At 63.4% G+C, this 27,296-nt stretch overlaps 1 protein-coding gene across 3 annotated transcripts in view; it reads left to right on the top strand.

The window, feature by feature from the left end:
* Window positions 1-22,924, top strand: part of SH3BP2 (SH3 domain binding protein 2) — a 35,705-nt gene extending 12,781 nt beyond the window's left edge. The window contains exons 1-13 of one of the 3 annotated variants that reach the window (XM_059066026.2): window positions 5,660-5,994; window positions 12,012-12,151; window positions 13,318-13,420; window positions 14,772-14,889; window positions 15,244-15,314; window positions 16,186-16,274; window positions 16,532-16,594; window positions 18,342-18,993; window positions 20,350-20,473; window positions 20,641-20,696; window positions 21,107-21,188; window positions 21,876-21,935; window positions 22,275-22,924. In XM_059066026.2, coding sequence (XP_058922009.1) covers window positions 5,912-5,994; window positions 12,012-12,151; window positions 13,318-13,420; window positions 14,772-14,889; window positions 15,244-15,314; window positions 16,186-16,274; window positions 16,532-16,594; window positions 18,342-18,993; window positions 20,350-20,473; window positions 20,641-20,696; window positions 21,107-21,188; window positions 21,876-21,935; window positions 22,275-22,412 — 1,779 coding nt within the window. In that variant the 5' untranslated portion in view covers window positions 5,660-5,911 and the 3' untranslated portion in view covers window positions 22,413-22,924. Of the gene's footprint in view, window positions 1-5,659; window positions 5,995-12,011; window positions 12,152-13,317; window positions 13,421-14,771; window positions 14,890-15,243; window positions 15,315-16,185; window positions 16,275-16,531; window positions 16,595-18,341; window positions 18,994-20,349; window positions 20,474-20,640; window positions 20,697-21,106; window positions 21,189-21,875; window positions 21,936-22,274 lie in introns of those variants that run through there. The other 2 variants (XM_067036814.1, XM_059066028.2) reach the window with 2 other exon arrangements.
* The last annotated feature ends 4,372 nt before the right edge of the window (window positions 22,925-27,296 follow it).

The following is a 27,296-nucleotide window of genomic DNA, read 5'->3' as shown; positions in this document are numbered from 1 at the left end:
CTGCTCCTTCCCGGCCAGGCCCCGAGCTCCATCCTCCCCAGGGCTCTCTGCTGAGTGCGTCCCGCACCCGGTGTGGGGTGTGCAGCGGCCCCGACTCTTTGAGGGGCCCCAGCTCTGCTCCCCAGGCTAATCCGGCCCTCGAGCCCGGCCCTTGAGAGAGGCTGTGCAGTTTGGGAAGGTTTGCTCGAGGCAGAGACACCAGGCCTGGAGAGGAGGGCCCCAACTTGCTATGGGGCGGGGTGGGGGGCATCCAGGGATACGTGGGCTTTACGAGTCCTCTATGGGGACAGAGCTCGAGGGCTGAGGGTCCCAGAGTAGAAACCCCACTTGGCCACCACCCTCCGAAGCCCAGGCTCCATGCGGGCAGCTGTGCATTTGGGCCTTTTTCCGCACTTCCCCTAATTCCCTTTGCCGCCGACACCGGAGTGGCTGGGCTGCCTCTCGCCTCCACCCTGGGTAGCCCTGAGAAGCCCCTGGGGGCCTCCTAGACCCCAGCACACTGCTGTCTTCGGGGGATGCTGGCCTGGTCTCTCTCTTGCAATGAGCAGACTCCAGTGCTCACCCAGTGCTGGCCGGCGGCTTACCTCACCAGGCGGGGGTCCTGGGGCCATGGGACTTTGCTACAGCCACTGGGCATCAGTTCTTGGTGGGGGTCAGAGAAGTGCTTCACTCCGGCTCTGAGGTCCGGGCACGTGCTGGTATAGCCACATCAGGGGTGTGGCCGTGTGTGTAGATGTGACGCTGAACCCATCTGTCTACCCATCCGTCGGGCTCTTGGCCCCTTCTGTGGACCAGGCACTGGGCTCTGGGGATTCAGAGGCCCATGGGGAGTGCTAGGGATACATACACATGTGACACCCTGGTGGGCAAGGCTGTGCCACTGACTTGGAGATTGCAGAGGAGGGAGTGAGGTTCTAGATGGTTCTGTTTTCAGAGGATGAGGGAGCATTTGTCGGAGAGGATATAGTTTCCAGGTGGAGAAGATTGCGTGTACTTGGAGTGGGGCACGGTGGTCCTGTGTGACAGGCCCAGAGTCGAGGGCTCAGGGCAGCAAAGCAGGGGCCAGACCCCATCCACTCAGCCAGGGAACCAGCCTGGCCTCTGCTTCGTGGTGGAAATGGCTGGACAGAGCCAAGGAAGGGCTGGCCGGGGGTGGGAACCAGGGTCAGGAGGTGGGCCCAGCAAGTCTGGTGGGTGTAGGCTGGGGGTGGCCTCCGACCCCGTGCGCGGGAAGGGTGGGAGGTGGTGAGGCTGTGGAAGCCCACTCAGATGTACCCTATCCGGCTGGGTGCCCAGGGGGGGCCTCACACAGAGCCAGCCTCACCCGGCTGGCACGCCCAGGACTTCAAATTGACTGTGAGTTCATCCAGGGGAAGAACTTCGGCGAGTCCCCGTGTAAAATAGTTTCCCACGGCTGCCCTAACGAAGTACCACGAGCTGGGGGCTGAAAAAAACCAGAAATTTATTCTCACAGTCCTGGGGCCGGACTCCAAAATCAAGGTGTCAGCAGGGCCGTGCTCCCACGGGAGGCTCCAGGGGAGAATCCTCCCTTGCTTCTTTGTCTTCCAGCTTCTAGTGGCTGCCTGCAGCCCTCGGCTTCCTTGGTTTATGGCCACATCTCTCCAATCTCTGCTTCTGTCTTCAAGTCACCTTCTCCTCTGTGTCTTTTCTCTCTCTCTCTTTTTATTTTTAAGTTTAAGGCACACAACATGATGGTTGATTTGCATATATTGTGAGATGATTACCACAGTAGGTTCAGGTAACATCCCTTTTCTTATACAGAGACAATAAAAAGAAAAGAAAAGAGGGGAAAAAATGTTTCCTTGTGATGAGAACTCTTAGGATTTACTTTCTGTACAACTTTTCCTGCATATCATACAGCACTGTGGGCTACAGTCACCGTGTTGCAATTCCACCCCCAGGACTTATTTATTTCATAACTGGAAGTTTGTACCTTTTGACCAGCTTCCTGCAATTCCTCCTCCTTCCACCCTCTGCCTCTAGTAACCACAAGTCTGATCTCCTTTGGAGTTTTTTTCCCCCCTTCTCTTTTGTCTGCTATGAGGATGCTTGTTGTTGGATTTAGGGCCCATCTGGCTAAACCGTGGTGAGATCCTTAATTACATGTGCAAAGATCCTTTTTCCAACTAGGGTCATGATCATAGCTCCCAGGGACTAGGACTTGGACGTACGTCTCTGGGGGCCCCCATTCAGCCCACTACACTGGGTGACCATGACCAGGACCCTGCCCTCTATGCCACCCTCTCTCTCTGCCCAGCTGGATGGTACCCAGGACCAAATTCCCGGGAATCCTTGCAGCCCTGCGCAGGAAGGCAGGTTACAGCACCTGTGCAGAGAGGAGTGAGGCTCAGAGAGGGGAAGGGCTCGTGGCCCTGGCCCGGGAGGGTGGGGACTAAGTAGGTGGGTCCCAGGCTGGCTGTGGGTGGCCCTGGGCCCTTTGTGAGGGACTGATGCAAAGCGTCTTATTTTGAGAGCTTGAGGTTTTCACGAGTGGAGGTGCCAGCCGCCCTTCCCTGGGCCCAGGGCCCTCCCTGAGCCTGGCAGGCCCTCCTTGGCATGAAGGTGACAGGTGGGCACCGGACTGGGCACAGGGCTCTGGGAGGCTGCGGGAGACACCGGGCTGGGGTTCCCAGGGGCGTGGTTCCAGTCTCCACGCCTCTGTTCCCTGGCCATCGGCCCGGCCAGTGCCCTGCTCTTTGAACCCTACGTCCCCAGGGTAACCGCGGGTGACTGGGCTGTGAGCATCAGGGTGGGGCAGGCTCCATGGCCTGCTGCAGAGGTGGTGGGCATTTGCCTGGGCTTTTGCCTGGCTCCAGAGCAGGCTGAGGACCCCAGGAACCCAGAAGCTTCTCCCTTCCTCCTTTTCAGGCCGACTCTTGGCCCCTGCCCGCCCCTGTCGAGTCCCACCACCCTGCTAAGTGTGCTGCCTCTGGCATGGTGGGTGGTCCCCAAGCCTGGAACTTAGAGGCAGCCGCCTGGGAGCTGCGGGGGGGGGGGGGGGCTGCAACTTGGTGAGAGTGGGGTGGAAGACCAGAGCTGCCCAGGGCAGGGACCCCAACTCCACACATCTTGCTGCTTGGGGGCTGGTTATTCTCAGCACAGTGTGAAAGGTCGTGGAGCTCCCACTATGGAAGGAGGGGCCCAGAATGTCCTCTGTTTGAGGAATGTGAATCGCTGCGTTATTTGCTGCAGCGATGAAATGCTGCCTCGGGAGATGGGAGGCCACAGGGAGGAACAGAGGCCTGGAGTGGCGGGGCCTTCAGAGGTCACAAAGCAGCCCGGGAATCCTGACCTCAGACTCCCAGAGGGAATAGGGTTGGAGAAGGAGCCGACGCAGGTCTGACTTCCACGGAGACCCCTGTTCCTCTGCTCAGGCCGTGACTGCTACGGCATCTTAGTGCTGAGCCAGGGCTCCAGCGGGTGTGGCCCTCTGCCTACTCCACCTCTGCTGTGGGTAGTGCTTGGTGGCCCTTCTGGGGCAGGGGCAAGGGGAGGCTGTGGCTCCTGGACCCCAGGCGTCCTGATCCATCCTTCTGTCTCTCCAGTGAGGGATGGGATGTCCCAGGGAGAGCCGGCCGCTCTCGGTTCCGGGCAGTTCTCTTCTGCAGGCCTGTACCCACACCCTCCCCCTCCCCCACTGCCGCCCCCCCAGCCGCCCCCGGCTCTGGCCACTTGCTGCCCGGACTTTGACTTCCTCAGGCCACCCCTGCCCCAGCAAACTCCTTCTCAGTCAAACCCGGCCCCTCGTCTGGAGGCCTCCCCCGATCCAGCGCCTGCTGGGCACCTCCTCTGGACCTCACGGCCCCTTGAAGCCCCTGCCCTGTCCCAGAACTGCTCCACTGGCTTGTCCTGGCTGCCCAAGCCCCAGGGGCTCCTAACCTGCTATTTTATCTCAACCCTCAGCACCGATGAAGAAACTAAGGCTCAGAGAGGCTAAGTCAGTAGCTTGAGGCCCACAGCTGGCAGAGGATAGAGGTGGGCGGGGTGCCCAGCTGAGTCGACTGGGGGCCCTCTCCCCACTCCGGGAAGGCTGCGAAGGGGAAGGGCAGGGGGCCCCACTGAACCTCCCCCTTGCCACCACCCGTCCATCTGTTGTGGTCAGCTTTCTCCTGAAGGCATGGCCCAGGCTGCGGAGGCCAGGGTCCCGCCCTGAGGACAGCTCGTACACAAAAGGCCCAGCTGCCCAACCTCCAGGAGACAGCAGGTAGTCTCACACCCCAGACTGGCCCCCGGGTGGTGCGGGGGCCTTGGCAGGGGTCTGGGGCTGTGCACACAGTGGGAGATGGAGGCCCCCAGCCCAGGGCCGGCCTCCCTCAGGCCCCGACACGCAGGGATGCGGACTGACTAGGCGCTGGCACAGCCGGCTGTGGGGCTATGCCCTGGGAAAGCTGGCAGGCAGGACGAGGCCTTTGCAATGCCCAAGGACCCTGTAGTCTGCGGCCTCTGTCACCCTCGAATCCTGCCGTGGTGTGGCCCCAAAGCACTCCTTCCTCCAGCTGGTTTTGTCCTCCCTGGGTGAGGTGTGACCTTGAGACCCAAGCTCAGGGGAGGAGAGGCAGGGGGCCTGGGGGCTCAGCACCAAGCAGCCTCGGCTTGAATCCCTGCTCCCAGTTTCCTGGCTGTGGCCCCGGGCCGGGGGAGGAAGCCCGGCTTGATGGGGCAAAGCAGGCTTGGGAGGGACCCAGTCAGGGACCAGGGAGTGACAGACAGACAGAACTATGCTTTGCAATGGGGTTGTAAGTGCTTTTTTTTTTTTTTTTTTTTTTTTTTGGCTGTGTTGGGTCTTCGTTTCTGCGCGAGGGCTTTCTCCAGTTGCGGCGTGTGGGGGCCACTCTTCATCACGGTGCGCGGGCCTCTCACTGCTGTGGCCTCTCCCGTTGCGGAGCACAGGCTTCGGACGCGCAGGCTCAGCGGCCACGGCTCACGGGCCCCGCCGCTGCGCGGCATGTGGGATCTTCCCGGACCCGGGCTCGAACCCGTGTCCCCTGCATCGGCAGGCAGACTCCCAACCACTGTGCCACCAGGGAAGCCCGTAAGTGCTTTCTTTCTAGCCAGCCAGGTGTTCACAGAGGCAGCAGAGAGTGGCGATCACTGCTCTGTCGCAGCAGCTCTGTCACAGAGGCTGTGCCTGGCATGGGGGGATGGGGTGAGGCAGGAGGCTCGGGGGCTGGAGGGAAGGTGACGGGCCAACGCCTAGACCCAGGCTCAGAACCCATCCCTTGGTCCCTTGGTGTCAAAGGGCAGAGAGGTGGCGACCTTGAAACGCAGAAGGCTCTGGTGCCAGAGGCACAGCTGCTCTGTGCAGCCTCGGAAGGCAGAGCTGGGCAGTGGCGCCGTGGTGGTAGTGGGAGCACACCCGGGTAGCAGTGACCTCCCCGTGCGGGGCGTAAGCACCGACTTCTTGTGTGTCTGTCTCTGGGGTCAGGGAGGCCGGGCCAGGCGCCCTGGGTTTTGGGGCTTCAGCGATTTGCTGGGAAGAAGTCAAACTTACAGAGGTGGCCCTAGGGGGGACCGGCAGGGAACTGCCTCCCGGGGGCACAGCTGGCCTCATCCCCCCGGGGGCCTGATGAGCTGTGGTCTCTGGCCACAGTGGGCGTGGCCAAAAGCCAGCAGGCCACATGGCACTGACTGGGCACAGCGCTGGGCCTCAGGACCTCAAAGGGTGGAAGGCAGGAAGTGCTGGCTACCCGGGGCTGCCCAGGGGCCCAGCAACAGGAAGCCCTGGGCGGGGAGGAAGCCCTGGAGGCCACGGGCCCCAGATGCAGCAGGTGGCTGTCAGCGGGAGGCTCCGCGGGCATAGCCGGCACCCTATCCTGGGCTGCGGGGGGCATCGCACCTCGCCTGCCTGGGGGAGGCCGGCTGAAGCCCCGCCCCGTGGCCCCTGAGCCACATGGCCTTCCTGGGCCCCAGGACACCTGCCCCCAAGCCGTCGCCAGGCAGGAAGACAGTCATGTGCTGGGTCAGTGCCACCAGGTCAGCAGGGCGGCCCTGGGGATGGGGGCTCGGGAGGTGGTGCCGGCCCAGCACCTGTAGAGCCGCTCAGGGAGGCCCGGCGTGGAGTCAGAGCCCCCCTCAACGGGGCCCGCGGTGGGGCGCACAGGACGCTGGCCCTGGGCCCCCAAGAGGAGAGCCCTCAGCTAGACGGGTTAAGTGGGAGCCCAGAGAGGACAGCCCCGCCCCCTGGTCATGTGCCGCCCTGCCTGGGTGGCCTTGGCGTTTGGGTCCTGGGCGCGCACACACTGTGTGCGTGCGTGTGTGAGTGTGACGGTGTGTCAGCGTGACCGTGCCTTCACTGCCGCCTGCCTGCCCCGGGAGCGCAGTGCTGGGGGTCCCGGCAGGGAGCCGAAGAGCCTCAGGGCCTCAGGGACCCCAGCCCAGGTCGTGCCTCCCTCCCTCCGGCATGGCTCGTCACTGGCCTTCATTGGAGATTTTTGGTTTTCATTCTTTTATGGAGAACGATTCTGGGAAGAGGAAGCGGGAGGAGAAACTGAAAGGAGAGACGGAACCCAGAGGCGCTGGGGGCCCGCCCCTCCAGCGCCACCTAGCGCCCGCTCCATGCCGGGCGGGACAGGCTGAGCGCTCCGCTGTTCACTGGCTGTGTGACTTCTGAGTTGCTCAGCTTCTCTGAGCCTCGGTGCGTTCATCAGTGACGTGGGGATGACACAGGTTCACACGTCGGGGGGTGTTAGGATGGTGACGTGGGGTGGTCGTCGGGAAGCACAGAGTGTGGTCCCCACGGTGAGTGCCCGGTGTGCGCCATGCGGGTTGACGACTTGCTGAGCTTGTTTATTAGCGTCCTAGCCTGTGAGATGGGGGTAAAGCAACGCCTGTGGGGGTTAATGAGCTGTCGGGTCAGACTTGGTGCTGGACCAGTGCAGGGCTGCGGGGTACTGATGATTACTCTGACCTGTGCCCAAGCTGCCTGCCCAGCGCACTGGGGCCACCCAGGAAAGTTCCTGCTAGCCCCTGGAGGTTGTGCGTGTGTGTGTGTGTGTGCGTGTCTCTGTGTGTGTGTGTGTGTGAATATACACGTGAGTCAGTGTGTGTGTATGAGTACATTTGACTGCAAGCAGGCATGCGTGAGAATGAGTGCATGTATAAGAATGAATGTGAGCGTGTACATGTGCGGATGGGTGTGTGCATACGTATGAGTGTGAGCCTGTGTGAGCGAGTACATGTGTATGTGCGAGTGCATGTGTGTACGTGTGCACGTATGATTACATGCAGGTGGGTGTGTGAGAGTGTGTCTTCGGGCGTGAGCGTGTAAGCGTGCCTGTAGGCCTATGACGAGTGAGCGTGTGCATAGGTGTGAGTGAGTGCACTGGGGGACCTGGTCTCTTCTCCCTCGGGGCTGGGACCCCCCAGGCCCCCCTCGCCCTGCAGCTCCCACACATGGGTGGCCTGGTCGCCACTGATGGAACTCCGACCCTGTGGTCTCACGGGGTGCCAGCTCCCTCACCACAGCCAAGGCTGCACCTGCGGATGCGGGAGAGGAGAGCCGAGGGAACCCCGCCCTCCAGAGCCTTCCTCCTGCTCCTTCCAGGCAACCTGGTGCACAGGCTCACACCGGTACACACGCGTGTGCACACACACTGACGTGCACACACAGAACCTTGGGCCTTCGGGCTGTACGGCTCCTGCACTCATCCTGTCTGGGTGCCCTGTCTGTGACAATGACCAGGTGTGTGGAGCCACGGCTCACGTGTGGGCCTGTGCAGGGGATGACCACACACCCCAGAGGCTCGCAGCCCCAAGGCAGGCGGAAGCCACAGAGCCTGAGCTTCCTGGAGCCCAACGGGGCTGTCTCTGTGGGAAAGAACAGCTTTCCCGGCCTGTTCCGCCCTCACCCCTGCAGCTTCGGGCCTCGGGTCACACAGACCCATCTCAGCTGAGAGAGAAGGTGGGGTGGGCACGGAGCAGAGACTGGGGAGCGTGCCTGGCACCGTGCCCCTGGGCGGGTCCCAACCCAGCTCACCCAGTGGTGCAGGGCAGGGCCGGGCGGCCAGAGGATATCTGGCCATCAGGATGAGCCTCCCCTTCGACGGTCCATCTTCTGGAGGGGGGTGGTGGATGTCGGTGTCTGTCCCTGAAGCAGGGACATCCCCAGGGGAGGTGAAGGTGGAGCACGACCAGGCCTGCTACAATCCACCCTCCCCACCCCAGGTCAGCCCGTGGACACCCAAGAGCCCTCCTCCTGCCCGCAGAGGGACGGTGGCCAGGTGAGACTGAGCCCCTCACCGGCCTGCACCTGCCTGGCCACCGAGCTGACCAGGGTGGGACCGCGGGCCGCGGCGGCTCCTTCCCCATGCTCGCTCAGGTGTGGAGCCAGGACGAGGGGTGGGCCCCATCAGTCCTCAGCTCTGCCTCTGGCACCCCTGCCCCACACAGATGCCAGGTCTCCTTACAGATGGGGGAGGAGGCGATGGAGCAGGGTGGGGCTCTGTTTCAGCTTCCTACGCCTTCCAGGCAACCTGCGGTCCCCAGCACCCAGCGGGGTCAACATTCTACATCTCCTTTGGGACTGCCTGGGTGCCCCCTGTGTGCTGGGCCTGAGCTGGTGGGACCACCTGAAAGAGGGGGACACTTGAGTTAGCTCTCTTCCATTTTTGGATTGTTCGTTGCTAGTGTAGAGAAATAGGACTGATTTTTGTGTATCGATCTGGTATCCTGCCACCTTGCTGAGCTTGTGTATCAGTTCTAATCGTTCTTTCTTTAGTGGATCCCTTGAGTTTTCTAATCATCTAATCTTTGAATAGTTTTACTGTTTCCTTCCCAACATGCATAGCTTTTATTGCTTCTTCTTGCGTAATTGTCCTGGCTAGAACCTCTGGTACAATGTTGAATAGAAATGGCAAGAGCTGATGTCCTTGCCTTGTCCCTGCTTGTAGGGGAAAGCTTTCAGTCACTCACCGTTGTTTATGATGTTAGCTCTCGGTTCTTCGTAGATCTCCTTTACCAGGTTGAGGAGGTTTCTCCCACTCCTAGTTGGTTGAGTGTTCTTATTATGAAGGATTGTCAAATTTTGTCAAATGCTTTTTCTGCATCTATTGGCATAAGCATGTGGTTTTTGTTCTTTATTAGATTGATATAATGTATTACCTGCTTTGAATTTTGTTGTTGTTGTTTTGGCTGTGCCGTGAGGCTTTCGAGATCTTAGTTCCCCCACCAGGGATTGAACGCAGGCCCTGGCAGTGAAAGCGCTGAGTCCTAACCACTGGACCACCAGGCAATTCCCTACATTTTTTGAATTTTGAATGTTAGCTCAAGCTTGCATTCCTAGGATAAATCCCACGTGGTGTAGGATCCTTTTTATATGATGCTGGATTCAGTTTGGTAGTATTTTGGTGAGGGACTTCACACCGACATTCATAGGGATATTAGTCTGTAGTTTTCTTTTCTTGCGAGGTCTTTGGTTTTGGTATCAAGGTAACGCAGACCTCTTAGAATGAGTGCCTTGCTCTTCGGTTTTGGGAAGAGTTTGTGAAGGACTGGTGTTCATTTGAACCAACAACTCTTGAGGGTGAGTTAGCTCAGTTGTAACAGCAGGCAGTGAGAACAGTGTGGACAGAGGCCTGAAGTGGGGAGTGCGGTGGATTTCAGTAACAGGAGCCACGGGCCTGGCTGGTGCAGGCACACACACGGGAGGTGGAGGGCTGGAGGGCAGCCCGTGAGAAAGGTCCGCAGGGGCTGGATCTGGAAGGGCCAGCTGGACATGAGCAGGTCCTGGAGCTTTAGAACAGAGCAGTGATGGGCATGGCATGTGTGTTGGAGCCTGTGCTGAGGGGAGGGTGATGGAGGAAAGAGACTGGAGGCCAGGGAGGGACTTGAGGAGAGGAGGTGGGGTGGGGCTGCCGGGACGTGGTGCCTCGAGGGCCCGGGCACAGGCAGGGGGCTGCGAGGAGGCGGCGGCTTAGAGGGCTGGGAATGCTGGGGGCATGGGGCTGTCAAGGGCACTGGGGACAGGCACAGAGGCTGGTTGGAGCCTCAGTGCAGGGAGGCTGCTGTAGAGGCGTGAGAGGCAGGGGCTGGTTGCAGCGGGAAGGGGCTAGAGCGCTGGCCCAAGGCAGAGGCCTGGAAACCAGGGACCACCCGCTGGGTGGGAGCAGGGCGGAAGCTGTTAGACCCACCCTCTGCTGCAGGTGGCCCATCTCGGTGGCAGCCTGTATGCAAGTGGAGGTAGAGAAGGCAGCATGCTTGGGAGCCCAGCCTGTAGCCAGCCTAGGGGTCTCCTGGGAGAGGTGCCCACATCCTTCCAGGCAGGTGGAGCTGCCAAGGACCGGAGCCCTGACCCCTGCAGGGAATCCCGGGTCAGACAGGCGACGCAGCCCGCCCAGAGGGGGCCACGGGGGAGGAACGAGGGAGGACCGGCAGCCCCGCCCGGGAGCCTGAGTGCTCGCGCCCCGGGAGGCGGGGGGAGGGGAAACTCGCCAGCCAGCTCCGCTTCAACTCCAGCTCAGCCCCGGGAGGCGGCGCGGCCCGCACCACCCTTGACAGAGCTTTGGGCCGGGGCTCAGGGAGGGGGACGAGGCGCTTTCCCAAGGTCTCCGCCGCCAGGAGCCGGAGGGGCTGGGGCCCGGGTGTGGGGGCGGTCGGGGGCCCTCCAGCCGCGCGGGGCCGTGAGGCCGGCTGCCCGTTCGCCTCCGTGGCTTCCCGACTCCGGGGGGCCCCTCAGGCGTCCGCCCAGTGCCCACGCGCTCCCGCACCCCCACCGTCGCAGCGGCCGACGGAGAAACTGAGGCCCCGCGGGCTCACGGGCGGGGCGGCGCCTCACCTGCGAGGGGCGGAGCCGGCGGCCGGGCAGGGGGCGGGGCGCGCGGCGGCATGGCTGGCGAGGGGCTGCGGCCGCGGGCCAAGGGCCGGCGGGACGAGGGCGCCGCGGGCGAGACGGCGGTCGGAGCGCGCGGCCCGATGCCGTGTCGGTGCTCCCAGGGGAGGCGGGCGCGGGCCGACCCCCCGAAGCCGGCCGTGCCCGCCGCGTGGACGCTGTGAGGACCGAGCCGGACCGACCCGGCGCTTCCGGCGGGAACAAAGGCGGGCGGGGGCCGGCTCCGGAGGGCTGGGGGCCCCGGACGGGGCGGGGGGCCTGTCCGTCTTCCAGCACCTCCCGGGGCGGGTGGGCGCGGGGCCCCCTCCTCCCTACGCCCTCTGGGCTGTGTCCGGTGCGGGCCGCCGGGCGGGCGCGGGGGTGGCGCGCTTTGTCGGAGGCTCCACTGTTGTTTGGGGCGCAGGCCAGAGGGGTGGCTTTGTGCGCGGGTGGAGCTGGAGGGGGCAGCCCGAGCGACCTGGGCAGGGGCCGAGGAGCAGGCGTCCGGGGAGGCGGGAGGCGGTAAACATCTGTTGGAGCCTGCTGGTTCGCTGAGAGCGGAGTGGTTTTCTTTGTGTGTGTGTGTGTGTGTGTGTGTGTGTGTTTGGGGATGGGGCAGGAGTTCCAGCAAGCCTGGGCCTCTGGGTCTGACCCGAACTGCTCCTCCAACTCCACTGTGGCCCCCGGACGGACCAGGCCCCGGGTGGGGTGGGGACAGGCAGTGGATAAAACAGTGCAGGGTGGGTGGGTGCTGTTCAAGGGACCAGGGATGCGGGAGGCCCCAAATGTGACTGAGCATTGAGGTGCGTCACAGAAGAGGGGAGTCTGAATCTGGGCCTTGAAGGACGAGTAGGAGTTCTCCGTGTGAGGGGGGGATAGCAGTCATTCCAGGCAGAGGCCGGAAGTGTGAAACTGAAAGAACCTGCCAGGTTTCTGGGAGAGCAGCTGGAACATGAGTAAGAGGCTGTTAAGCGGAGGGGCCTGGAATGTAGGGCCCTGCAGGCCTGGGTTAACCCTAAGGCAGGCAGCCTGCCCCTGGACACCGTGCACTGGGTGGTCCCTGCCCGAATGATGCCCCAGGCTGACGGAGACAGCATGGATCCCAGCCAACCCACCAAATGATTGTTTGGCGAGGGTGTGGCCCCCACCCTGGGCTGAGACATGTTCCCTTCCCTTTTTATTGTAGCTTCATGGCGGCCGAGGAGATGCACTGGCCCGTCCCCATGAAGGCCATTGGTGCCCAGAACTTGCTGACCATGCCTGGGGGTGTGGCCAAGGCTGGCTACCTGCACAAGAAGGGCGGCACCCAGCTGCAGCTGCTCAAATGTGAGTCCCCTGGGTGGTGGGGAGCGCGATGGGAGGACGTGGGGATGGGGCTGAGCCCCATTGGACCTCCTTGGCCAAGCACCCTTCCTTTCTGAACCTCTTCTTCCTCCCTTACCTGGTGGGCCCTCCAGAGTTTCCCTTCTCTCCCTGCCGGCACCCCCTCGGGGCCCTGAGGTTGGCCTCCCCAGCCTCCAGGACTGTGGAAGGGTCTGGGGTGGTGCAGCGGGTGGAGATAGGAGGGCATTTGGTGCACAGTGCTGACCTGCTGGCCAAGCGAGCTTCAGCCTGTGGCCAGGGGCGGGAGCCCTTGTTGGCCTGGTAGGTCTGGCCCCTGGGTGGTTCCCTCGCCTTATCAGGTGGCTGTTCAGTGAGTCAGGCAGTCCGTCCGTCTGCAGTGAATCCACGTACCAGGCCAACAGCCATCTGGGTGCTGGACCTCCAGAGCTTCGTGAGACCGGGGCTCTGGTGCCTAGGACAGCAGGCTGGGAGAGGGAGAGAGCCCCCAGGCCTGGGAGATGCTCAGGCTTCGAGACACTGAAGCCCAAGAGCCTCAGGGCCTTGCCCACCCCTCTGACCAGCCACGAGCGTCCCATGCCTTTGCTCAAGCTGTGCCCTTTGGCAGGGACTCCCTGGCCCTGTGCTGCCTGGTTGAGGTGCCCCAGGCTGACTGGTTTGGTTTCTATGTGGGCTCCAATTGGTCTGCTCTCCTCTTTGAACAGGGAGCCTCTAAGGAGGGGCTGTAGATGAGCCGCCTCCAGGCCTGGGAGGGGCTGCTCAGGGATGGGGCGGTAGCCACAGGGGTTCTCACCATAACTGGCTCCACACCAGTGGCTCTTGTTGGCAAGATCTCTGGGCTTCTATGCCCCCAGCCTCGCTCCACCCAGCAGGGCGGCTCTGTGGCCTCCCTGGGCCTCTGGCCCTGGCTCTGCCCTTCCTCGAGCCACTTTCGTCCCTTGTCCCTGGGGCCCGTGGTAGCACCACACAGCCCCCTGAATCTCCCGTGCCCTGGAGGGACCAGCATGCCCACCCGACCCTCAGCATTTGGCCCCATGGTAGACTCCTGGGGAGGGGGCAGGAGGCCTGGCCTGGAGTCGCCCAGGGCCTCGGGGCGTGGTCCCTGGAGTGGGGCCTGACCCGAGGCTCCGCCCCCCCCCCCCCCCCCCCAGGGCCCCTGCGCTTTGTCATCATCCACAAGCGCTGCATCTACTACTTCAAGAGCAGCACGTCCGCCTCCCCGCAGGGCGCCTTCTCGCTGAGTGGCTACAACCGGTAAGTGCCCCACTGACCCCCAGCCCGCCAGCGGGTTCGCCCCCGGTTCCCACCCAAGGCAAGTCCGGGTTTCCTGAGATGGTTGACACCCCCAGCCCTTCGGATGGGTACAGCCTCTGCCTCTGCGGCTCCACCCTAGCCTCAGGCCGCTGCCGTTGCCGAGGGCCTGGGGACAGGCTGGGGCTTCCTGCCGCTTTATCAGCCTCAAGGGTTGCAACCCCGCTGGGTCCTGGGGCCTCCCAGGCTGGGGCCAGTTCCCTGCTGCGGGCTGCCAGTCTATCAGTTTGCCACGAGCCTGTCCTCAAGGAGCTCTCTGACTTGTGGGCACTGGGCCGCCGCCCCCACTGCCCCTGGGGGATGGGGCATGTTGGCACGTGTGGGCCCACCCACGGCCTCGGGCCTGCACGGCGGGGGTGGGGGGGGCAAGTGTGATTGCTGGCTCTAGGTCTTGGTGTCACACCACCCAGGCCCTGCACCCAGTGGCATTCGGGGGGGCAGGCCCAGCCCTTCCTGCCTATGAGAACCTGAGGGTCCCGCGGTGTCAGTGGCAGGACTGGCGCCCTTGGGGAGTGACTCTAGGCCTGCACTCACATGCTGGCCGCAAGCTCAGTAGGGAAACTTGCCCCAAGCACCCAGTCCAGTGCCCAGCCCCCAGGTGGAGGCTGGGGGAGGCTCCAGGGCCCTGTGGCTGCCAGCGGGCACTGGTGGGTCAGACTCTGGGGTCCCCTGGGGAGGGACATTTCCTTTCCCCAAACACACCACCCCTGGCCTGGTGGGAGTGCAGCCTTGCAGCAGGCGATGTCCCTCTGATGGGCCGGATGGACACACCTGCCCCAGGCAGCCAGCCTGACAGCGCCCCCCGATGGTAGAGTCTGTGATCTCTATGCAAACCCCATGTCCTGGCTGCAGGAGTGGCCGCAGTGAGTCACTTCCCTGAAGTGGTCTCAGACCAGCCACCTGGCAGCAGGGGCGGGGCTGAGGGTGACACAAGCCCCATGAGGGTCCCCAGGAGGTAGGCCAGGGGCCAGGCGGGGCCCGAGGCATCCAAGTAAAGCAGCATTGGTGGGCAGCGAGGGTGGCATGTCCTCGTCTCAGAGCCCTGCACGCGCTGCTCCCCGGAAGCCCTCTGGGACCCCTGTGCCCTCCGCTCACTGCTCACCCTTGCCCACACGCTTCCTCCCGCCTGACGCATCCAGGCCTTCAGCCAGCAGCATCGATGGGCCCACCGTCCAGATCTTCCCGTGTCCCTCGGGGCGTGGTGCTGGGTGCCAAGACCTGTCCAGGGGTGGGGCTGTGGTTGGGCCGTCCCTGCGGGCCTGGGCCGCACGGTGACCCCTGGCGCTGCCCTCAGGGTGATGCGGGCAGCTGAGGAGACGACATCCAGCAACGTCTTCCCCTTCAAGATCGTCCACATCAGCAAGAAGCACCGCACGTGGTTCTTCTCTGCCTCCTCTGAGGATGAGCGCAAGGTGATGGGGGGCCAGGTGGGACCTGCCTTGGGGGGCCGGGCAGCTATCAGGGCCCCCGTCCAGGCCCTGAGGGGCCGTGGCTGGGGCATGGGCAGCTGGGTGGGTGCCGCCCCCCCGTCTCCGGTCCTCACGCCCAGGGCCTGGGGCCAGCCCCCTCACACTCAGAGCCCGCTGTCTCAGGAGGATCCCTGGGTGGGCTGAAGGGGGGCCGCGGCCCCAGAAGGGCCAGCCAGGGTCGTCCTCCCCAGCCTTGGTGGTCGGCACCGACTGGCCAGTGCGGGCAGGGGAGGGGGGGTGAGGGTGGCTCCTCCCCGGGGCGGCATCGTGCCTGCTGAGGGCCTGACTGACCCGCAGAGCTGGATGGCCTTGCTGCGCAAGGAGATTGGCCACTTCCACGGGAAGAAGGAGCTGCCTCTGGATGCCAGGTGGGCCTGGGGGTGTGACGGTGGGCGGGTGTCACCGGGGCCCTGGACTCCACGCGTGTGCCTGCCTCCCGGCCCCTGGGGGCTTGGCCCAGAATCCCCTCCTTGAAGGCTTTTCTGAAGGTGCCAGCCGGGCCACGTGTGTGCGGGCTGTGCACCTGTGTGTGTGCACCCGAGCGTGTAAGCACGCGTATGCGTGCACCCCACTGGTAGCTCCTGTTGGGGGGTTACACGTGCTTTTACTTGCCTACCGAGGAAGCCCGGTGTTTCTAGCAGCTCAGGCCTTTGGGTTCCCAGCACCCCTCGCTAGGGGGTGAGAGCAGGGTGGGTCCCCAGGGCAGTGGCCCGGTCTGTGTGGGTGTTGGTGACCGCACGGTGCAGTGATTCAACAAGCAGCAGGGGCTCTCTGGGCGGGAACTGCATCCATCCGGTCCTTTCAGAGGTGAGGATAGGGAGGCCCAGGTAGGGCTGGGCACACCTCGGCTGTCCCGCAGGCTCCTGCCTGAGCCCCCAGGGCAGGAGCAGGTGGGGACGTGGGCCCAGCCTCGAGGCCTGGCACCGTCTGGGCGGTCAGGGGTGTGCTTGTGGCGAGAACCACGGTGGGGCTGAGGAGGGAGACACCACAGCCTCCAGTCCCCTCGTCTGCCCTTGTCCTGTGTGTATACGTGTGTCTGGATCCTTCTGTGTCCGCACGTCTCCGTGTGCGTTCTCGTGTTGTATCTGTGTGTTTGTCTGCATCCGCGTGTCTGAGTGTCCACGTGCATGCGGCCGCGTCTGTGTCTGTGTGTGTCTGTCTGTCTGTCTGCGTGTCCGAGAGTGTGAGTGCCGGAGACCCCCTGCCCGGTACTCACCGCCCCGCCCGCCCTGTGCTCAGCGACTCCAGCTCGGACACAGACAGCTTCTACGGTGCCATCGAGCGGCCCGTGGACATCAGCCTCTCTCCGTACCCCACTGACAACGAAGGTGAGGCGCCCCCATCGTCTGCCCGCCGTCTCTCCTGCCTGGCTGCTGCCCGGGAGGGAGACGGAGCTGGCTGGCCTCCCTGCTCCGTCCCTCCGGCCACCCCAGGCGGCCTGGGTCTTGGGTTCCCATCCTGCCCACCTCATCCCGGCCCCAGGCCCCCCGAGGGAGCGAGGTCCTGAGAGCCCCGCCCAGCCACCCCGGCCTGGGTGCAGCCGGGCCCGGGGGGCCCTGAGCCCGACCCTCCCTCTGCCCCGCAGACTACGACGACGAGGACGACTCGTACCTGGAGCCTGACGGCCCCGAGGCCGGGGAGCCCGAGGGTAGGCGGGGCGGCCGGTGGGCCTGGGGTGCGCTGGGGGTAGAGAACAGGGCCCGGGGCCCGGAGCGGAGGCTCCCCCACCCTGGGCTGGGGCTGTCGGCCTGGCTACGGCCCTGGGTGGCCTGAGGCCTGAAGGGCTCCACCTCGGGCCTCAGGGTTTCTCCTTCAGCCCAAGCAGTGGCAGCAACAGAGCCAAAGAGGCTGGCTCTGCTCACCTGCTCCAGTTGGCCCGGGGTGGGGGAGCCCCACACGTGGGGTGCTGAGCCAGGGCTGGCCCTGGGGGCTGAGAACAGGGAAGGAGGGAGGGTAGCTCTCCGTGAACACCTGTGGCCAGATGGTCACTCAACTGCCCCACCCTACCCGCCCCCCCCAGCACTCGGCCAGGCAGGGGGGACAGGCGTGCGCCAGGCATCCCAGGGAAGCGCGGGGACGGGTGGGGGAGGGCTGTGCCTCTGTCCCGCTCTCTGTCTCGTCACTCCCTGCCGTCTGTCCCATCTCTCACTATTCCTAACACCCCCCAGTTCTCCTCTCCCAGCTCCTCTCGTTCTTGTTGATTTCATCGTGGCCGGGGACTCCCTGTTCCTTGGCCTCCTCTCCAGCCACCTTGTCTTCTGCCCCCCTCAACTCCTCGTGGCCTCCTCTTAGCTGTGCCTCCCTCCAGTGCACCCGGGGCCAGCAGCCCTCTTCCCTCCTACTGGCTCCCTCCCTCTGGGGCCCCAGCTCCCACGGGCCTTCAGCCCACCAGGACCTGCAGGCCAGCCCCGAGCCCACGTCAGACCCTCGTCTGTCCTCTGGTCTTCGCGCCCTCGCTCGCCCGCTTTGCTCTCCCATCTCCCGGGCCTGTGACCGCAGCCCTGTTGAAGCCCTGCCTCCGCCTGCCCCACCCCTGGCTGGAGAGAGCCCGCCGGGGCCTTACTCTCGGCCCCTGCTTGGCTTCCAGGGGCCCAGGGCTCCTGCACACCAGCTTGCGCACTCCCAGCCCCTCACCCAGAACGTCTCTCATCAGGGTTCCCAGCCCGGCGCCCGAGGGTGGCGCTTAGCCCGGGGCCCCTCCCTGCCCCCACCTGCCTCGCCAGCACCAGACACCTCGTGCTCCGCGTCCCCTCCCGCCCAGCCCCGTGCTGCCCGGGGTGCCCACGCACACGGCCCCGGGGCTCAGGCCTGGCCCGCTCCTCTCCTCTCGCTCCTGGGCCACAGCCGGTGTCATCGACAGGCTGTTGACTCCTGGCGTTTCCAGCCGAGGCCTCTCTGAACTCTGGGCCTGGGCCCCTGGAGCCCACTCGATGTCCCCTAGGTGTCTTGCGGCATTGTCAACTTGTTAGGAGCAAACCCAACCCCCAGCTTCCCCCAGCCTGCTCCCGCGCTTCCCCCTCACCTCTGTTAGTGGGAGTCCCAGCTGCCCCAGCTGAGTCCCAGTCCTGGGAGGCTTCCTTGCCCCTTCTCTTTCTCGCCCCGGAAGCTGAAGGCTCCTGATGTGACACCCGGGCTTCAGGAAGTTTGCGCAGGCTGCTGTGTGGAGGACAGATGGGGAGGGCCGGGTGGCCTGGGGTAGGCCAAGGAAGGCTGCATCAGGAGTGCTGGGCATCGGGGCTGTAGGGTGGGCGGCCAGGCTGGGGGGCTGGGGGCTGAGGGGTTGCACACCTGCTTGGCCCTGGCCATCCCTTGCCGGCACATGCCAGCAGAGGTGGTGCTGCTCCGGCCTCCAGCAGGGGACGCTCGCTCACCAGGTGGGTCTCCTTGCTCTGCAGATGCCCTGATCCACCCACCGGCCTACCCCCCACCTCCGGTGCCCACGCCCAGGAAGCCCGTCTTCTCTGATGTGCCCCGGGCCCGCTCCTTTTCCTCCAAGGGTCCAGGCCCTCTGCCGCCCCCTGCGCCCCCTAAGCGCAGCCTCCCCGATGCCGGCCCGGCCCCCGAGGACTGCAGGAAGGAGCTGCTGGGCCCGAGGCGGCTGGAACCCGGCCCCAGGGTGCCCGCCCCCTCCTGGAGGGTGAGTGAACCCCCACTGGGCGGCCTGCCCGCCGTGCCCAGCCGCAAGCCACCTTGCTTCCGCGAGGACGCCAGCCCCGACCCGGAGCCCCGGGTCCCTGGCCACGGCGCCAGCTCTCCCACTAGCTCTGCCGGCACAGCCGCTGCCACCTCCAGGAACTGTGACAAGCTCAAGTCCTTCCACCTGTCCCCTCGGGGGCCACCCACGCCTGAGCCCCCTCCCGTGCCGGCCAACAAGCCCAAGCTCCTGAAGATGGCTGAAGCGGCCCCCCCGAGGGAGGCAGCCAAGCCCGGACTCTTCGTGCCCGCCGTGGCCCCCCGGCCTCCCGCGCTGAAGCTGCCCACGCCCGAGGCCACGGCCCGGCCCGCGATCCTGCCCAGGCCAGAAAAGCCGCCCCTCCCCCACCTCCAGTGAGTCTGTGCCGCACTGGTGCCACCGGGACCCCTCTCCAGCCTGTCTTCCCACCGGCGACCCAGCCTCCCTGCCTCTGGCACGCAGCCCGTGACGGGCTCCAGGCGGCCCTGGCCTGGGTGGGGGGAGGAGGGCGCCTTGACGGCCCAGGGCTGCCTAGGCTGAACGGCCTCCCCTACACCTGACGCGGGGGTTCCCGGGGGTGTCCCGCCTGGCCCTTGAGGTCCAGCCCTGTGGGTGGTGAGCCTGGAGCCCGTGGCTGCCTTGGGGAGCAGTGGGCGAGGCGGGGCTTCGGGCACCCCGGCCTCCCAGAGCCCCGGCCGTGCGGTGAGGGCCCTGCGGGCGCCGCCAGCCTGCCCAGGGACGGGCGCTGTGGGGCGGTGTGGGACTGAGCCCTCCTGAGCCAGAAGTGCCCTTCCCGGCCCTGCCTGGGGCTCCAGATGCCACCCTGGCTCTGACGCCACCGAGGCCACCTCTGTGCTCCTCCCGACTGGGAACCTGCCAGTTCCCAGTGGAATGTGGAACATGTGTGTGACTCACCTCGAGGCCCGCTCAACACGCCTTCAGCTTTACTGCTGGGCGGTGCCGGGAGGCCGGTGTGTCCTCACACCACAGCCCGCAGGGCCCTCGGCAGTGAAGGCTCCGGGAGCCCCAGTGGGGAGTTCTTCCCGAGTACCCTTGACCACGGCACCCTTCTCCCTGGGGCTCCGTTAGCACTGCCACCCGTGCGGAAGTGCCTGGGAGGACCCCTTGGCACACTCGCGGTGGTTTCGTGAGGGGCCGCAGAGCTGTAGGCCGGCTCGTGCGCCCGTGAGCTCTGGATCTGGACCTGAGTGCCCCAGGGCTGTGTGTGCCAGGGCTGGTCGTCCAGAGCACAGCCTCACCCACAGCCTGGCAGCCCATCCCAGGGTGGCCTCCTTTAACCCTCCCTGAAGCCCTGGAGGCTCGGACCATGTGGCCACAGTGAGGGGCGTGTCCCTTCGGCTCGACCCATTCACATCCATCCCCTGTGACCCTATAGCGGTGTGACTTGGCTGAGCTCACAGAGCCGGCCAGTGGCAGGGCTGGGCCCTTTGCCCACAGCGCCCGGAGCCCAGGACCCCCCTTGCCGGTGACCCCCGGCTCTGCCTGCCAGGCATCAGGCGATTCCTGCCACCCCCGGGCGGTCAGCGTGGACCCTTCCAGAGCTCTGTGGTCCTGAGCCTTTGACAGCCACCAGGGCTGCAGGCGCCAGACCTCACGTGGTCCCTCGGGGGGCGCGGGGAGCAGTGTCTGGAGGGGAGCGGAGGGGAGGAGAGGGGCCCCGTCCCACGTCTGGCAGTGACGTGGCCTTCCTCTCTTTGCTCCCCTTCCAGGCGATCACCCCCCGATGGGCAGAGTTTCAGGGGCTTCTCCTTTGAAAAACCCCGGAGACCGGCGCAGGCTGACGCGCCGCCGGCGGACGCTGGTGGGCAGGACTCCGACGAGGACTACGAGAAGGCAAGGCCGGGCGGGGCGCCGGGATCTCAGCCCGGGGGTGGGGGGGGGGGCGCCGCGGGAGAGCCGGGGCGTGGGACGCGGCGCAAGGCCCCGGCCCCCGGCGCAGGCTGGCTGCCGGCGGGAAGCCCCGCCCACCTGCGACGCTGACCGCGTGGGCCTCCCTCCAGGTGCCCCTGCCCAGCTCAGTGTTCATCAACACCACGGAATCTTGCGAAGCGGAAAGGTCAGTGTGAAGCTCGTCTCTCTCCAAGGCCTCGTCTTGGCAGACCTGAGGTTCTGTGCCCCCCCCCCCCCCCCCGCACATACCTGCACGCACGCGCACGCACGCACGCGCACATCCTCCCGTCTTCCGGCTTTTCTCTCCCCGTCTCCAGCCTCGGTGCTGGGCAGTTACTGGCACGAGAACACAGCTGAGTGCTACGAGAAACCCGGTGAGAACGACTCCTGCCAGCTCAGCCCCTGCTCTGGCCTCGCCCTGGGCTCTGTGCGGCCGGCCCTCGAGGTCCCCGCTGCTCTCGGATCCCGAGCTGCAGAATCTGGGACGACGGAAAGCCACGTGGGGCTGGGGCTGGAGGGTCCTGGAGCGAGCTGTCTGAGGGGGGCTCACCTGTTCGCACGGCTGTGTTCTTGTAGGCTGTTCAAAGCCACGAGCCCCCGGGGAGAGCCCCTGGACGGCCTCTACTGCATCCGGAACTCCTCCACCAAGGCGGGGAAGGTAGGCGCCCAGGGAGGATGCTCGGCCGTCACCCTGCTGTGCACAGGCCCCCAGGATGGCTGCGTCGTGGGGTCTGCCGCTCTCCACACACAGCCTGTCCGGGCTGACAGGCGGGCGCAGGACTCTACAGTTCGTAGCTCATTTCCCCACGCAGCCTCTTAGTTGGCTTCTCAGTCGGGCTCCATCCTTGAGGTCTACAACCCCTCCTCCCTATCCATTCTCAGATTCTCGGCAACTCGATACCGTCTGCAGTGGTGCCCACTCCCCAGCACGGGCGTGAGGCACAGGAAGGGTTGGGGGGCCCGGGGCTCTGACGGGGTAGGGGGTTCTTCCCCTTCCTGCTCTTTGAAGGGGAGGCTGCTTGGGGCCGTGGGAACGTTAGGAGGTCCGCTGGCTCTGCCTGTGCCCCTCCAAGGGTGACTCTTGTGACCTCACTGAGCCTGTTTCCCCTTGAGTGTCGGAGATGGTCCTAGTGTGGACCAGGCACCCGCTCCTGTCGTTCACGCCTCGGCGTACTCTCTGAGGGCAGGAGTCCCGGGGCAAGGGGCCGCCCATCCTGACCCTGCTGTCCATGGGCAGGGTGACCCTCCCCCAGGGACCCAGCCTCAACGCTGCTGCCCCTGCACCCCGAGTCTGTGTCTCTCCTGAGGGGAGTGAGCCATCCTCTGCCCGCTCCTCTTCCCGCAGGTTCTGGTCGTGTGGGACGAAACCTCCAGCAAAGTGAGGAACTACCGCATCTTTGAGAAGGTGAGCGGGCTGGCCTACCCGAGGGCCCTGGTCCGGGGCTTGGCTGGGGTCAGGGCAGAGTCTCCCTGGGAGAGCATAGGTCGTGGGTGGTCTGAGGCCAGCACCCCCAAACACCCCTCCTCCGACCTCCTCTCTCTCCACGGCCCCACCTCCCCCCTCTCCTGGCTTCTCTGTGTCCTGCACCGACCGTAGAGGAGACGGGGTGATCAGCCCTCGGCCCTAGGCTTATGTACAGACCTGGCCTGCGTCCCCTGGGCAGAGCGTTACTGCCGGCTGTCCCGTCTCAACAGGGAGGGCCGGCCGGCCGGCCCCTCTGACCCTGCCCCACTCCCCACCCAGGAGGCGAAGTTCTTCCTGGAGGGCGAGGTCCTGTTTGTGAGCGTGGGCAGCCTCGTGGAACACTACCACACTCACGTGCTGCCTGGCCACCAGAGCCTGCTGCTGCGGCACCCCTACGGTTACGCCAGGCCCAGGTGACACCCGTACCGCATGCTGCCGGGCAGAGACGGCCACGGGGCCACAGCCCTGGGCCACGCAGAAGGAGACTGGCCTGCACGGGAGGACGAGCGGGAGCCAGCACCATGCTCTGACCCGGGGCCTCCCCAGTGGACACCTCATAGCGATTGCCAGGCCGGGCCCCGCCCAGCAGGCTGGGTCCCCGGGGCTCGGCCAGGCCCTGGGCTCCAGAGAATTGTGTGGGGCTCTCCTGTCTCACCGTGCCCACCTCCCAGGAGCCCAGGACTGAGGCTAGTCTGGACTTGATTTATAGAAATTCTGGTCCCCCCCTCCCGGTGGCATGCCCCCCCCGGCACTGGGCTGGGAGCCGGGCTGGGGTATTTGGGGTGGGGCAGGGGCTGGACCCCCCCAGGAACGCTACAACACAGGCTCCGTGAGGGGCCGGTACCGCACAATAAAGCACAGATGGCCTTTGCCCCCAGTGGCCAGGGCTGCACTGGGAAGGGGGCACGGCCGGCCTTACTGAGTACCCACGCCAGCATCCAGGTGTTGACTGTAGCAGGTCAGCTCACGGGACCTCTAGGAGGTGGTCTTGTTTTCTAGGCCACAGGGTGCTAAATGACTTACCCTTGGGTCCACAGCTGGTAACAGAACAGGACCCAAAAAGTTGGGCAGTGTGGGCCCAGAACCTGTATCCAAAACGCCAGGTTCTGCTACCAGAAGTCAGGTCCAGGGCAGTGAGGCTCCAGAGCTAAGAGGCCCCTCACATCAGTTATTGGGTCATTCGTTGGCTTAACCAGTGGTTACTGGGAGACAGCCGGGCAGAAGGTATGCACAGTGCCCACCGTCCATGGCAGCGGGGTGTGCAGGGGCTGGGAGCTTGCAACCCAGCTGGGGGCTCCAGGGAGACGTCCTGGAGGAAGTGATGGCTGCAGTGCTGCAGGAAGACTAGGCCTTATGTCGGCCAGGGGTGGGTGGGGACAGTGGTACCCAGATGCCCAAGTCGTCTGGTCCATTCCTGGTGCAGGCCCAGCACCGACCATCCCCTTGCTTCCTGCCATGGAATTCCAGCAGGCTGCTCTCCCTGGCATGGCCATCCAGGCTGGAATTTTTTTTTTTTCCTCATAAAAACAGACTCAGCTGGGTGTCAGGGCTGGCAGGGAACCCAGGGTCATTTGCTCCTCGCCGCACTTTTTGCCGGGGACGAGGAATTTGCGATATAGAAGCCAAGCCACAAGAGCCCGTGTGCCCACTAGCCATTGATGAATGGTGCCGGAGGAAGGCCCTTTGGACGTCCGCCCCCCTGCCCTGGGCATGTCCTGGGGTGAGGTCGTTCGTTGGAGGAGGAGAGAGGAGTCCAGTCAGGTGGGAGGCTCCTGGAGGTGCAGCCGTGTCCTCCCAGGAACCGAGTGTCCAGCACCGCCTCTACAGATGTTTCTTCTTCAGCCGCCTGATGGAGTCGGGGGCACCAGAGCCCTTGGTGTTCCTTCCGCAGCATCTGTGGGAAACCAGCAGTTCCTCCTTCCTGCAGGTGCAGTCCAGTGCCCTGAGCTCAGTGACGCACACCAGTCCCCACTGTGGCTTGCAGTTTCCCTTCCTGTGAAATCAGAGAAGCAGTTTCCAGCAGTGTCCAGGGTCTGCTGTGCTGCTGATCAGCTGTAGGACACAGGACACTAATGCTTTTAGCTGACACGCAGCCACTTGGCAGCCAGCTCATACTTGAAGACCCTTGAGCTGGAAGGTTGGGGGCTTCTGGTGTCCAGAGCCTGGTGATAGGTCCTTCTGGCCGCCTGGACAGATGAGGCCTGTCGCTGCTAGAGGCCCACCCCAGAGCCCAGCCCAGGGCCTGCCAGGACAGCTGCCCTCCTCTGTGAGTTCACACCCCAGGCCCAGGGCCTCGGCTGCTAGAGTGTGTACGTGGAGGGTAGTGGACGGGGCTCCAGGCACGGTCCTCCAGCACGCGGGAGGGGCTGGAAGGGGTCCCACTCGCCCGAGACCTGCCACGAGTGTTCTATTCCTCACGTAGGGCTGGAGGGTGGTTACCGCTGGCTGAGCACTTCCTGTACTCAAGGTGCTGAGCTGCACACGTGACTTGGGGCTAATAGCAGCTGCCCTTCAGGCAAACTGTTTTACAGGTGAGGAAACCCAGGCTCAGAGAGGCCTGGATCCCCGACCCAGCCGTGTGATCCGTTCTTTGCTGCCGAGCCCAGACCCCGGCCCCCGCCTAGCTCCCTGCCACCTGCGTGGCCTCGGACGGTCATTGCAGGGTGTCTGATTAGCCTGCTTCCCGGGGTTCTGGGCATGCCTTCACCCGGTGAGGGGGCCACAGCTCTGGGGGAGACAAGACTACCTGCCCTCCCAGCCCCGCCTGGGGGTGAGAACTGACGGGGGCCCCACCTGAGGTGCTGTGCTGCTCCCTCACAGATAGGGAAACTGAGGTTCAGAGAGGCTTCGCTGACCTGTCCGGCCTAATGGTGAGCCCAGAGATGGTTCAATTCCTGTGCCAGGGAAGAGGGCCCTGGACACTTTGGGAAGCTTCTCCAAGCTGAGCACTGAACATGGTTTTACTTTTCCTGCAGTTCATCAGAAGGAGTGCAGTGAGCTTCTGTACCTTGTGTTCATAGAGAGTTTTATTGTCAGAAGATGTTTTTAGAACCAGAAGAGACCTCACAAAACAAGCCAGGGGTCACTCCCAGTCCCGACCCCAATTCTGGGTCACATTGCATGGACGCCCCCTGCTGGTCCGAGGGGGAGCTTCTGGCACCCCAGGCTGAGCACCAGGGGCCTGGACCCAAGGGGCTTCTCGTCCAGCTGGGCTGCACCGGGCTGGCCTCTGGAGGGCATGGCATAGAGGACAGCAAGTCCGCCCAGGGGAGATCAGGCAGAGCTGGCGCTCGAACCAGACCTGTGTGACTCGTGAGGGGCAGTGAGGGGCTGCAGCCCGTCTCTGGCTGTGACTCCGCAGCAGGGGGCCCCTGGCTGGGCAACCTGCACACACGTTGGGCCCCCTGTCTGTGCCCAGGAGATAGATGGTTGCTAGTAGGCATCCCGCATCAAGCCACCAGCACTCTCTCGGGAGGGAGAGTCGTGGGATGCAAAGCAGACCTGACCCGTCTGCCCCCCTCAGACGTCCTTTGCTCCTCAGAAACCTCAGAGGCTGCCTGACAGCTGCCCCTGCATCGCCCTCCAGCTGCCTCCCTGGTCACGCTCTGAGCTACTCAGAGCGGAGGCACCTCCTTTTCCCTTTCATTTCCCGTGGAGTGAAACACATCCAGAAAAGTGAACAGAACACAAATGTACAGTGTAACAAATTGCTATGAAGTGAACCAGCCCCCGTGTGCCCTCCCCAGCTCAGCGCCACCCCCTTCCTGTCTCACAAGTGACCCCTGCCCTCGCTCTGGGGAGGCTCACACTCCTGTTTTGCTATGAAGCCTTCATCCATCACAGTGCTTTCCTGTTTTCGCACGTTATGCGAATGGAATCACAGATGCAAGCTTTGGCGTCTGCCTTCTGCTTGTTAGGTCTGAGATTTGTCCAGGTTGCTGTGCCTATAGCTGTAGTTTGTTCACATTCATTGCTGAAAACTGTCCCGTTGATTATCGTAGTTCATGGATCCATTTTACTGTGGATGGACATTTAGTTTGTTTGTAGTTTGGGACAATCACAGACAGTGCTACTAGGAACAGTCTTATCTGTGTTTGTGATACATGTGTGCACAAGTTTCTCTAGGGTATGTACCCAGGAGTCTCACTCCTGAGTTCTAGGGCCTTTCACTGTTTTCCAAGAATTTTGCAGTAAAAGAGACTTCCTTTGGTTCCACGTCCTTGCTAACACTTGGTATCGTCAGACTTTTCTTCATCTTTGCCAATCTGGTGGGTGTTTAATTATGGCTTTAATTTGCATTTAGTTAATTACTAATGAGGGTTGGGCACGTTTTCATGTATCTACTAACCATTTTGATTTTCTCTCCTGTGAAGTGTCTGTTCAAATCTTTTGCCTATTTTCGTGTTGTTTTCTTATTAGTCTATAAGAATTCTTTATATAGCCTCAATACTGTCAGCAACATGTATCATATATATCTCCTCCAACTGTATAATTGTTTTTTGCGCGGGGCAAGAGATAAGGGTTCACTTTCATTTTCCCCCCATAGGGTTACGCCACCTACCCCTGCATCATTTATTTATAACCTGTCCCTTCCCCAACCATCTCCAATGCCACTTGCCGTATATCCATATATGTGTAGGTTTGTGGCTGGACTCTGTTCTGTTCCATTTGTCTGTCTGTTTCTATGCCAATACCAAGCTCTCTTACTGTTGCTTAATTATGTCTTTTCTTTTCAAATTTAGTTTATTGGATGACACCACCCAAATAACACCATGCCAACTACTTTTTTTTTTTTTTTTTTTTTTTTTTTTTTTTTTTTTTGCGGTACGCGGGCCTCTCACTGTTGTGGCCTCTCCCGTTGCGGAGCACAGGCTCCGGACGCGCAGGCCTAGCGGCCATGGCTCACGGGCTTAGTTGCTCCGCGGCATGTGGGATCTTCCCGGACCAGGGCACGAACCCGTGTCTCCTGCATCGGCAGGCGGATTCTCAACCACTGCGCCACCAGGGAAGCCCCCAACTACTTTTTTTAAAAAAATTTTATTTATTTATTTGGTTGTGCCGGGTCTTAACTGCGGCATGTGGGCCCCTTAGCTGTGGCATGCGAACTCAGTTGTGCCATGCATGTGGGATCTAGTTCCCTGACCAGGGATGGAACTCATGCCCCCTGCGGTGGAATTACAGAGTGCTAACCACTGGACCGCCAGGGAATTCCCTTCAGGTGACTTTTAACTTCATTGTGCGCCTCCTTACTTGATATTTATTATTGTATGTGTCTAGTTTTGTGTGTATTTTTTTAACTCC

This window comes from Kogia breviceps, chromosome 6 (genome assembly GCF_026419965.1).
Source record: "Kogia breviceps isolate mKogBre1 chromosome 6, mKogBre1 haplotype 1, whole genome shotgun sequence".
In the NCBI taxonomy this organism is placed as follows: domain Eukaryota; kingdom Metazoa; phylum Chordata; class Mammalia; order Artiodactyla; family Physeteridae; genus Kogia; species Kogia breviceps.
This window is presented reverse-complemented; position numbering and strand designations above follow the sequence as displayed.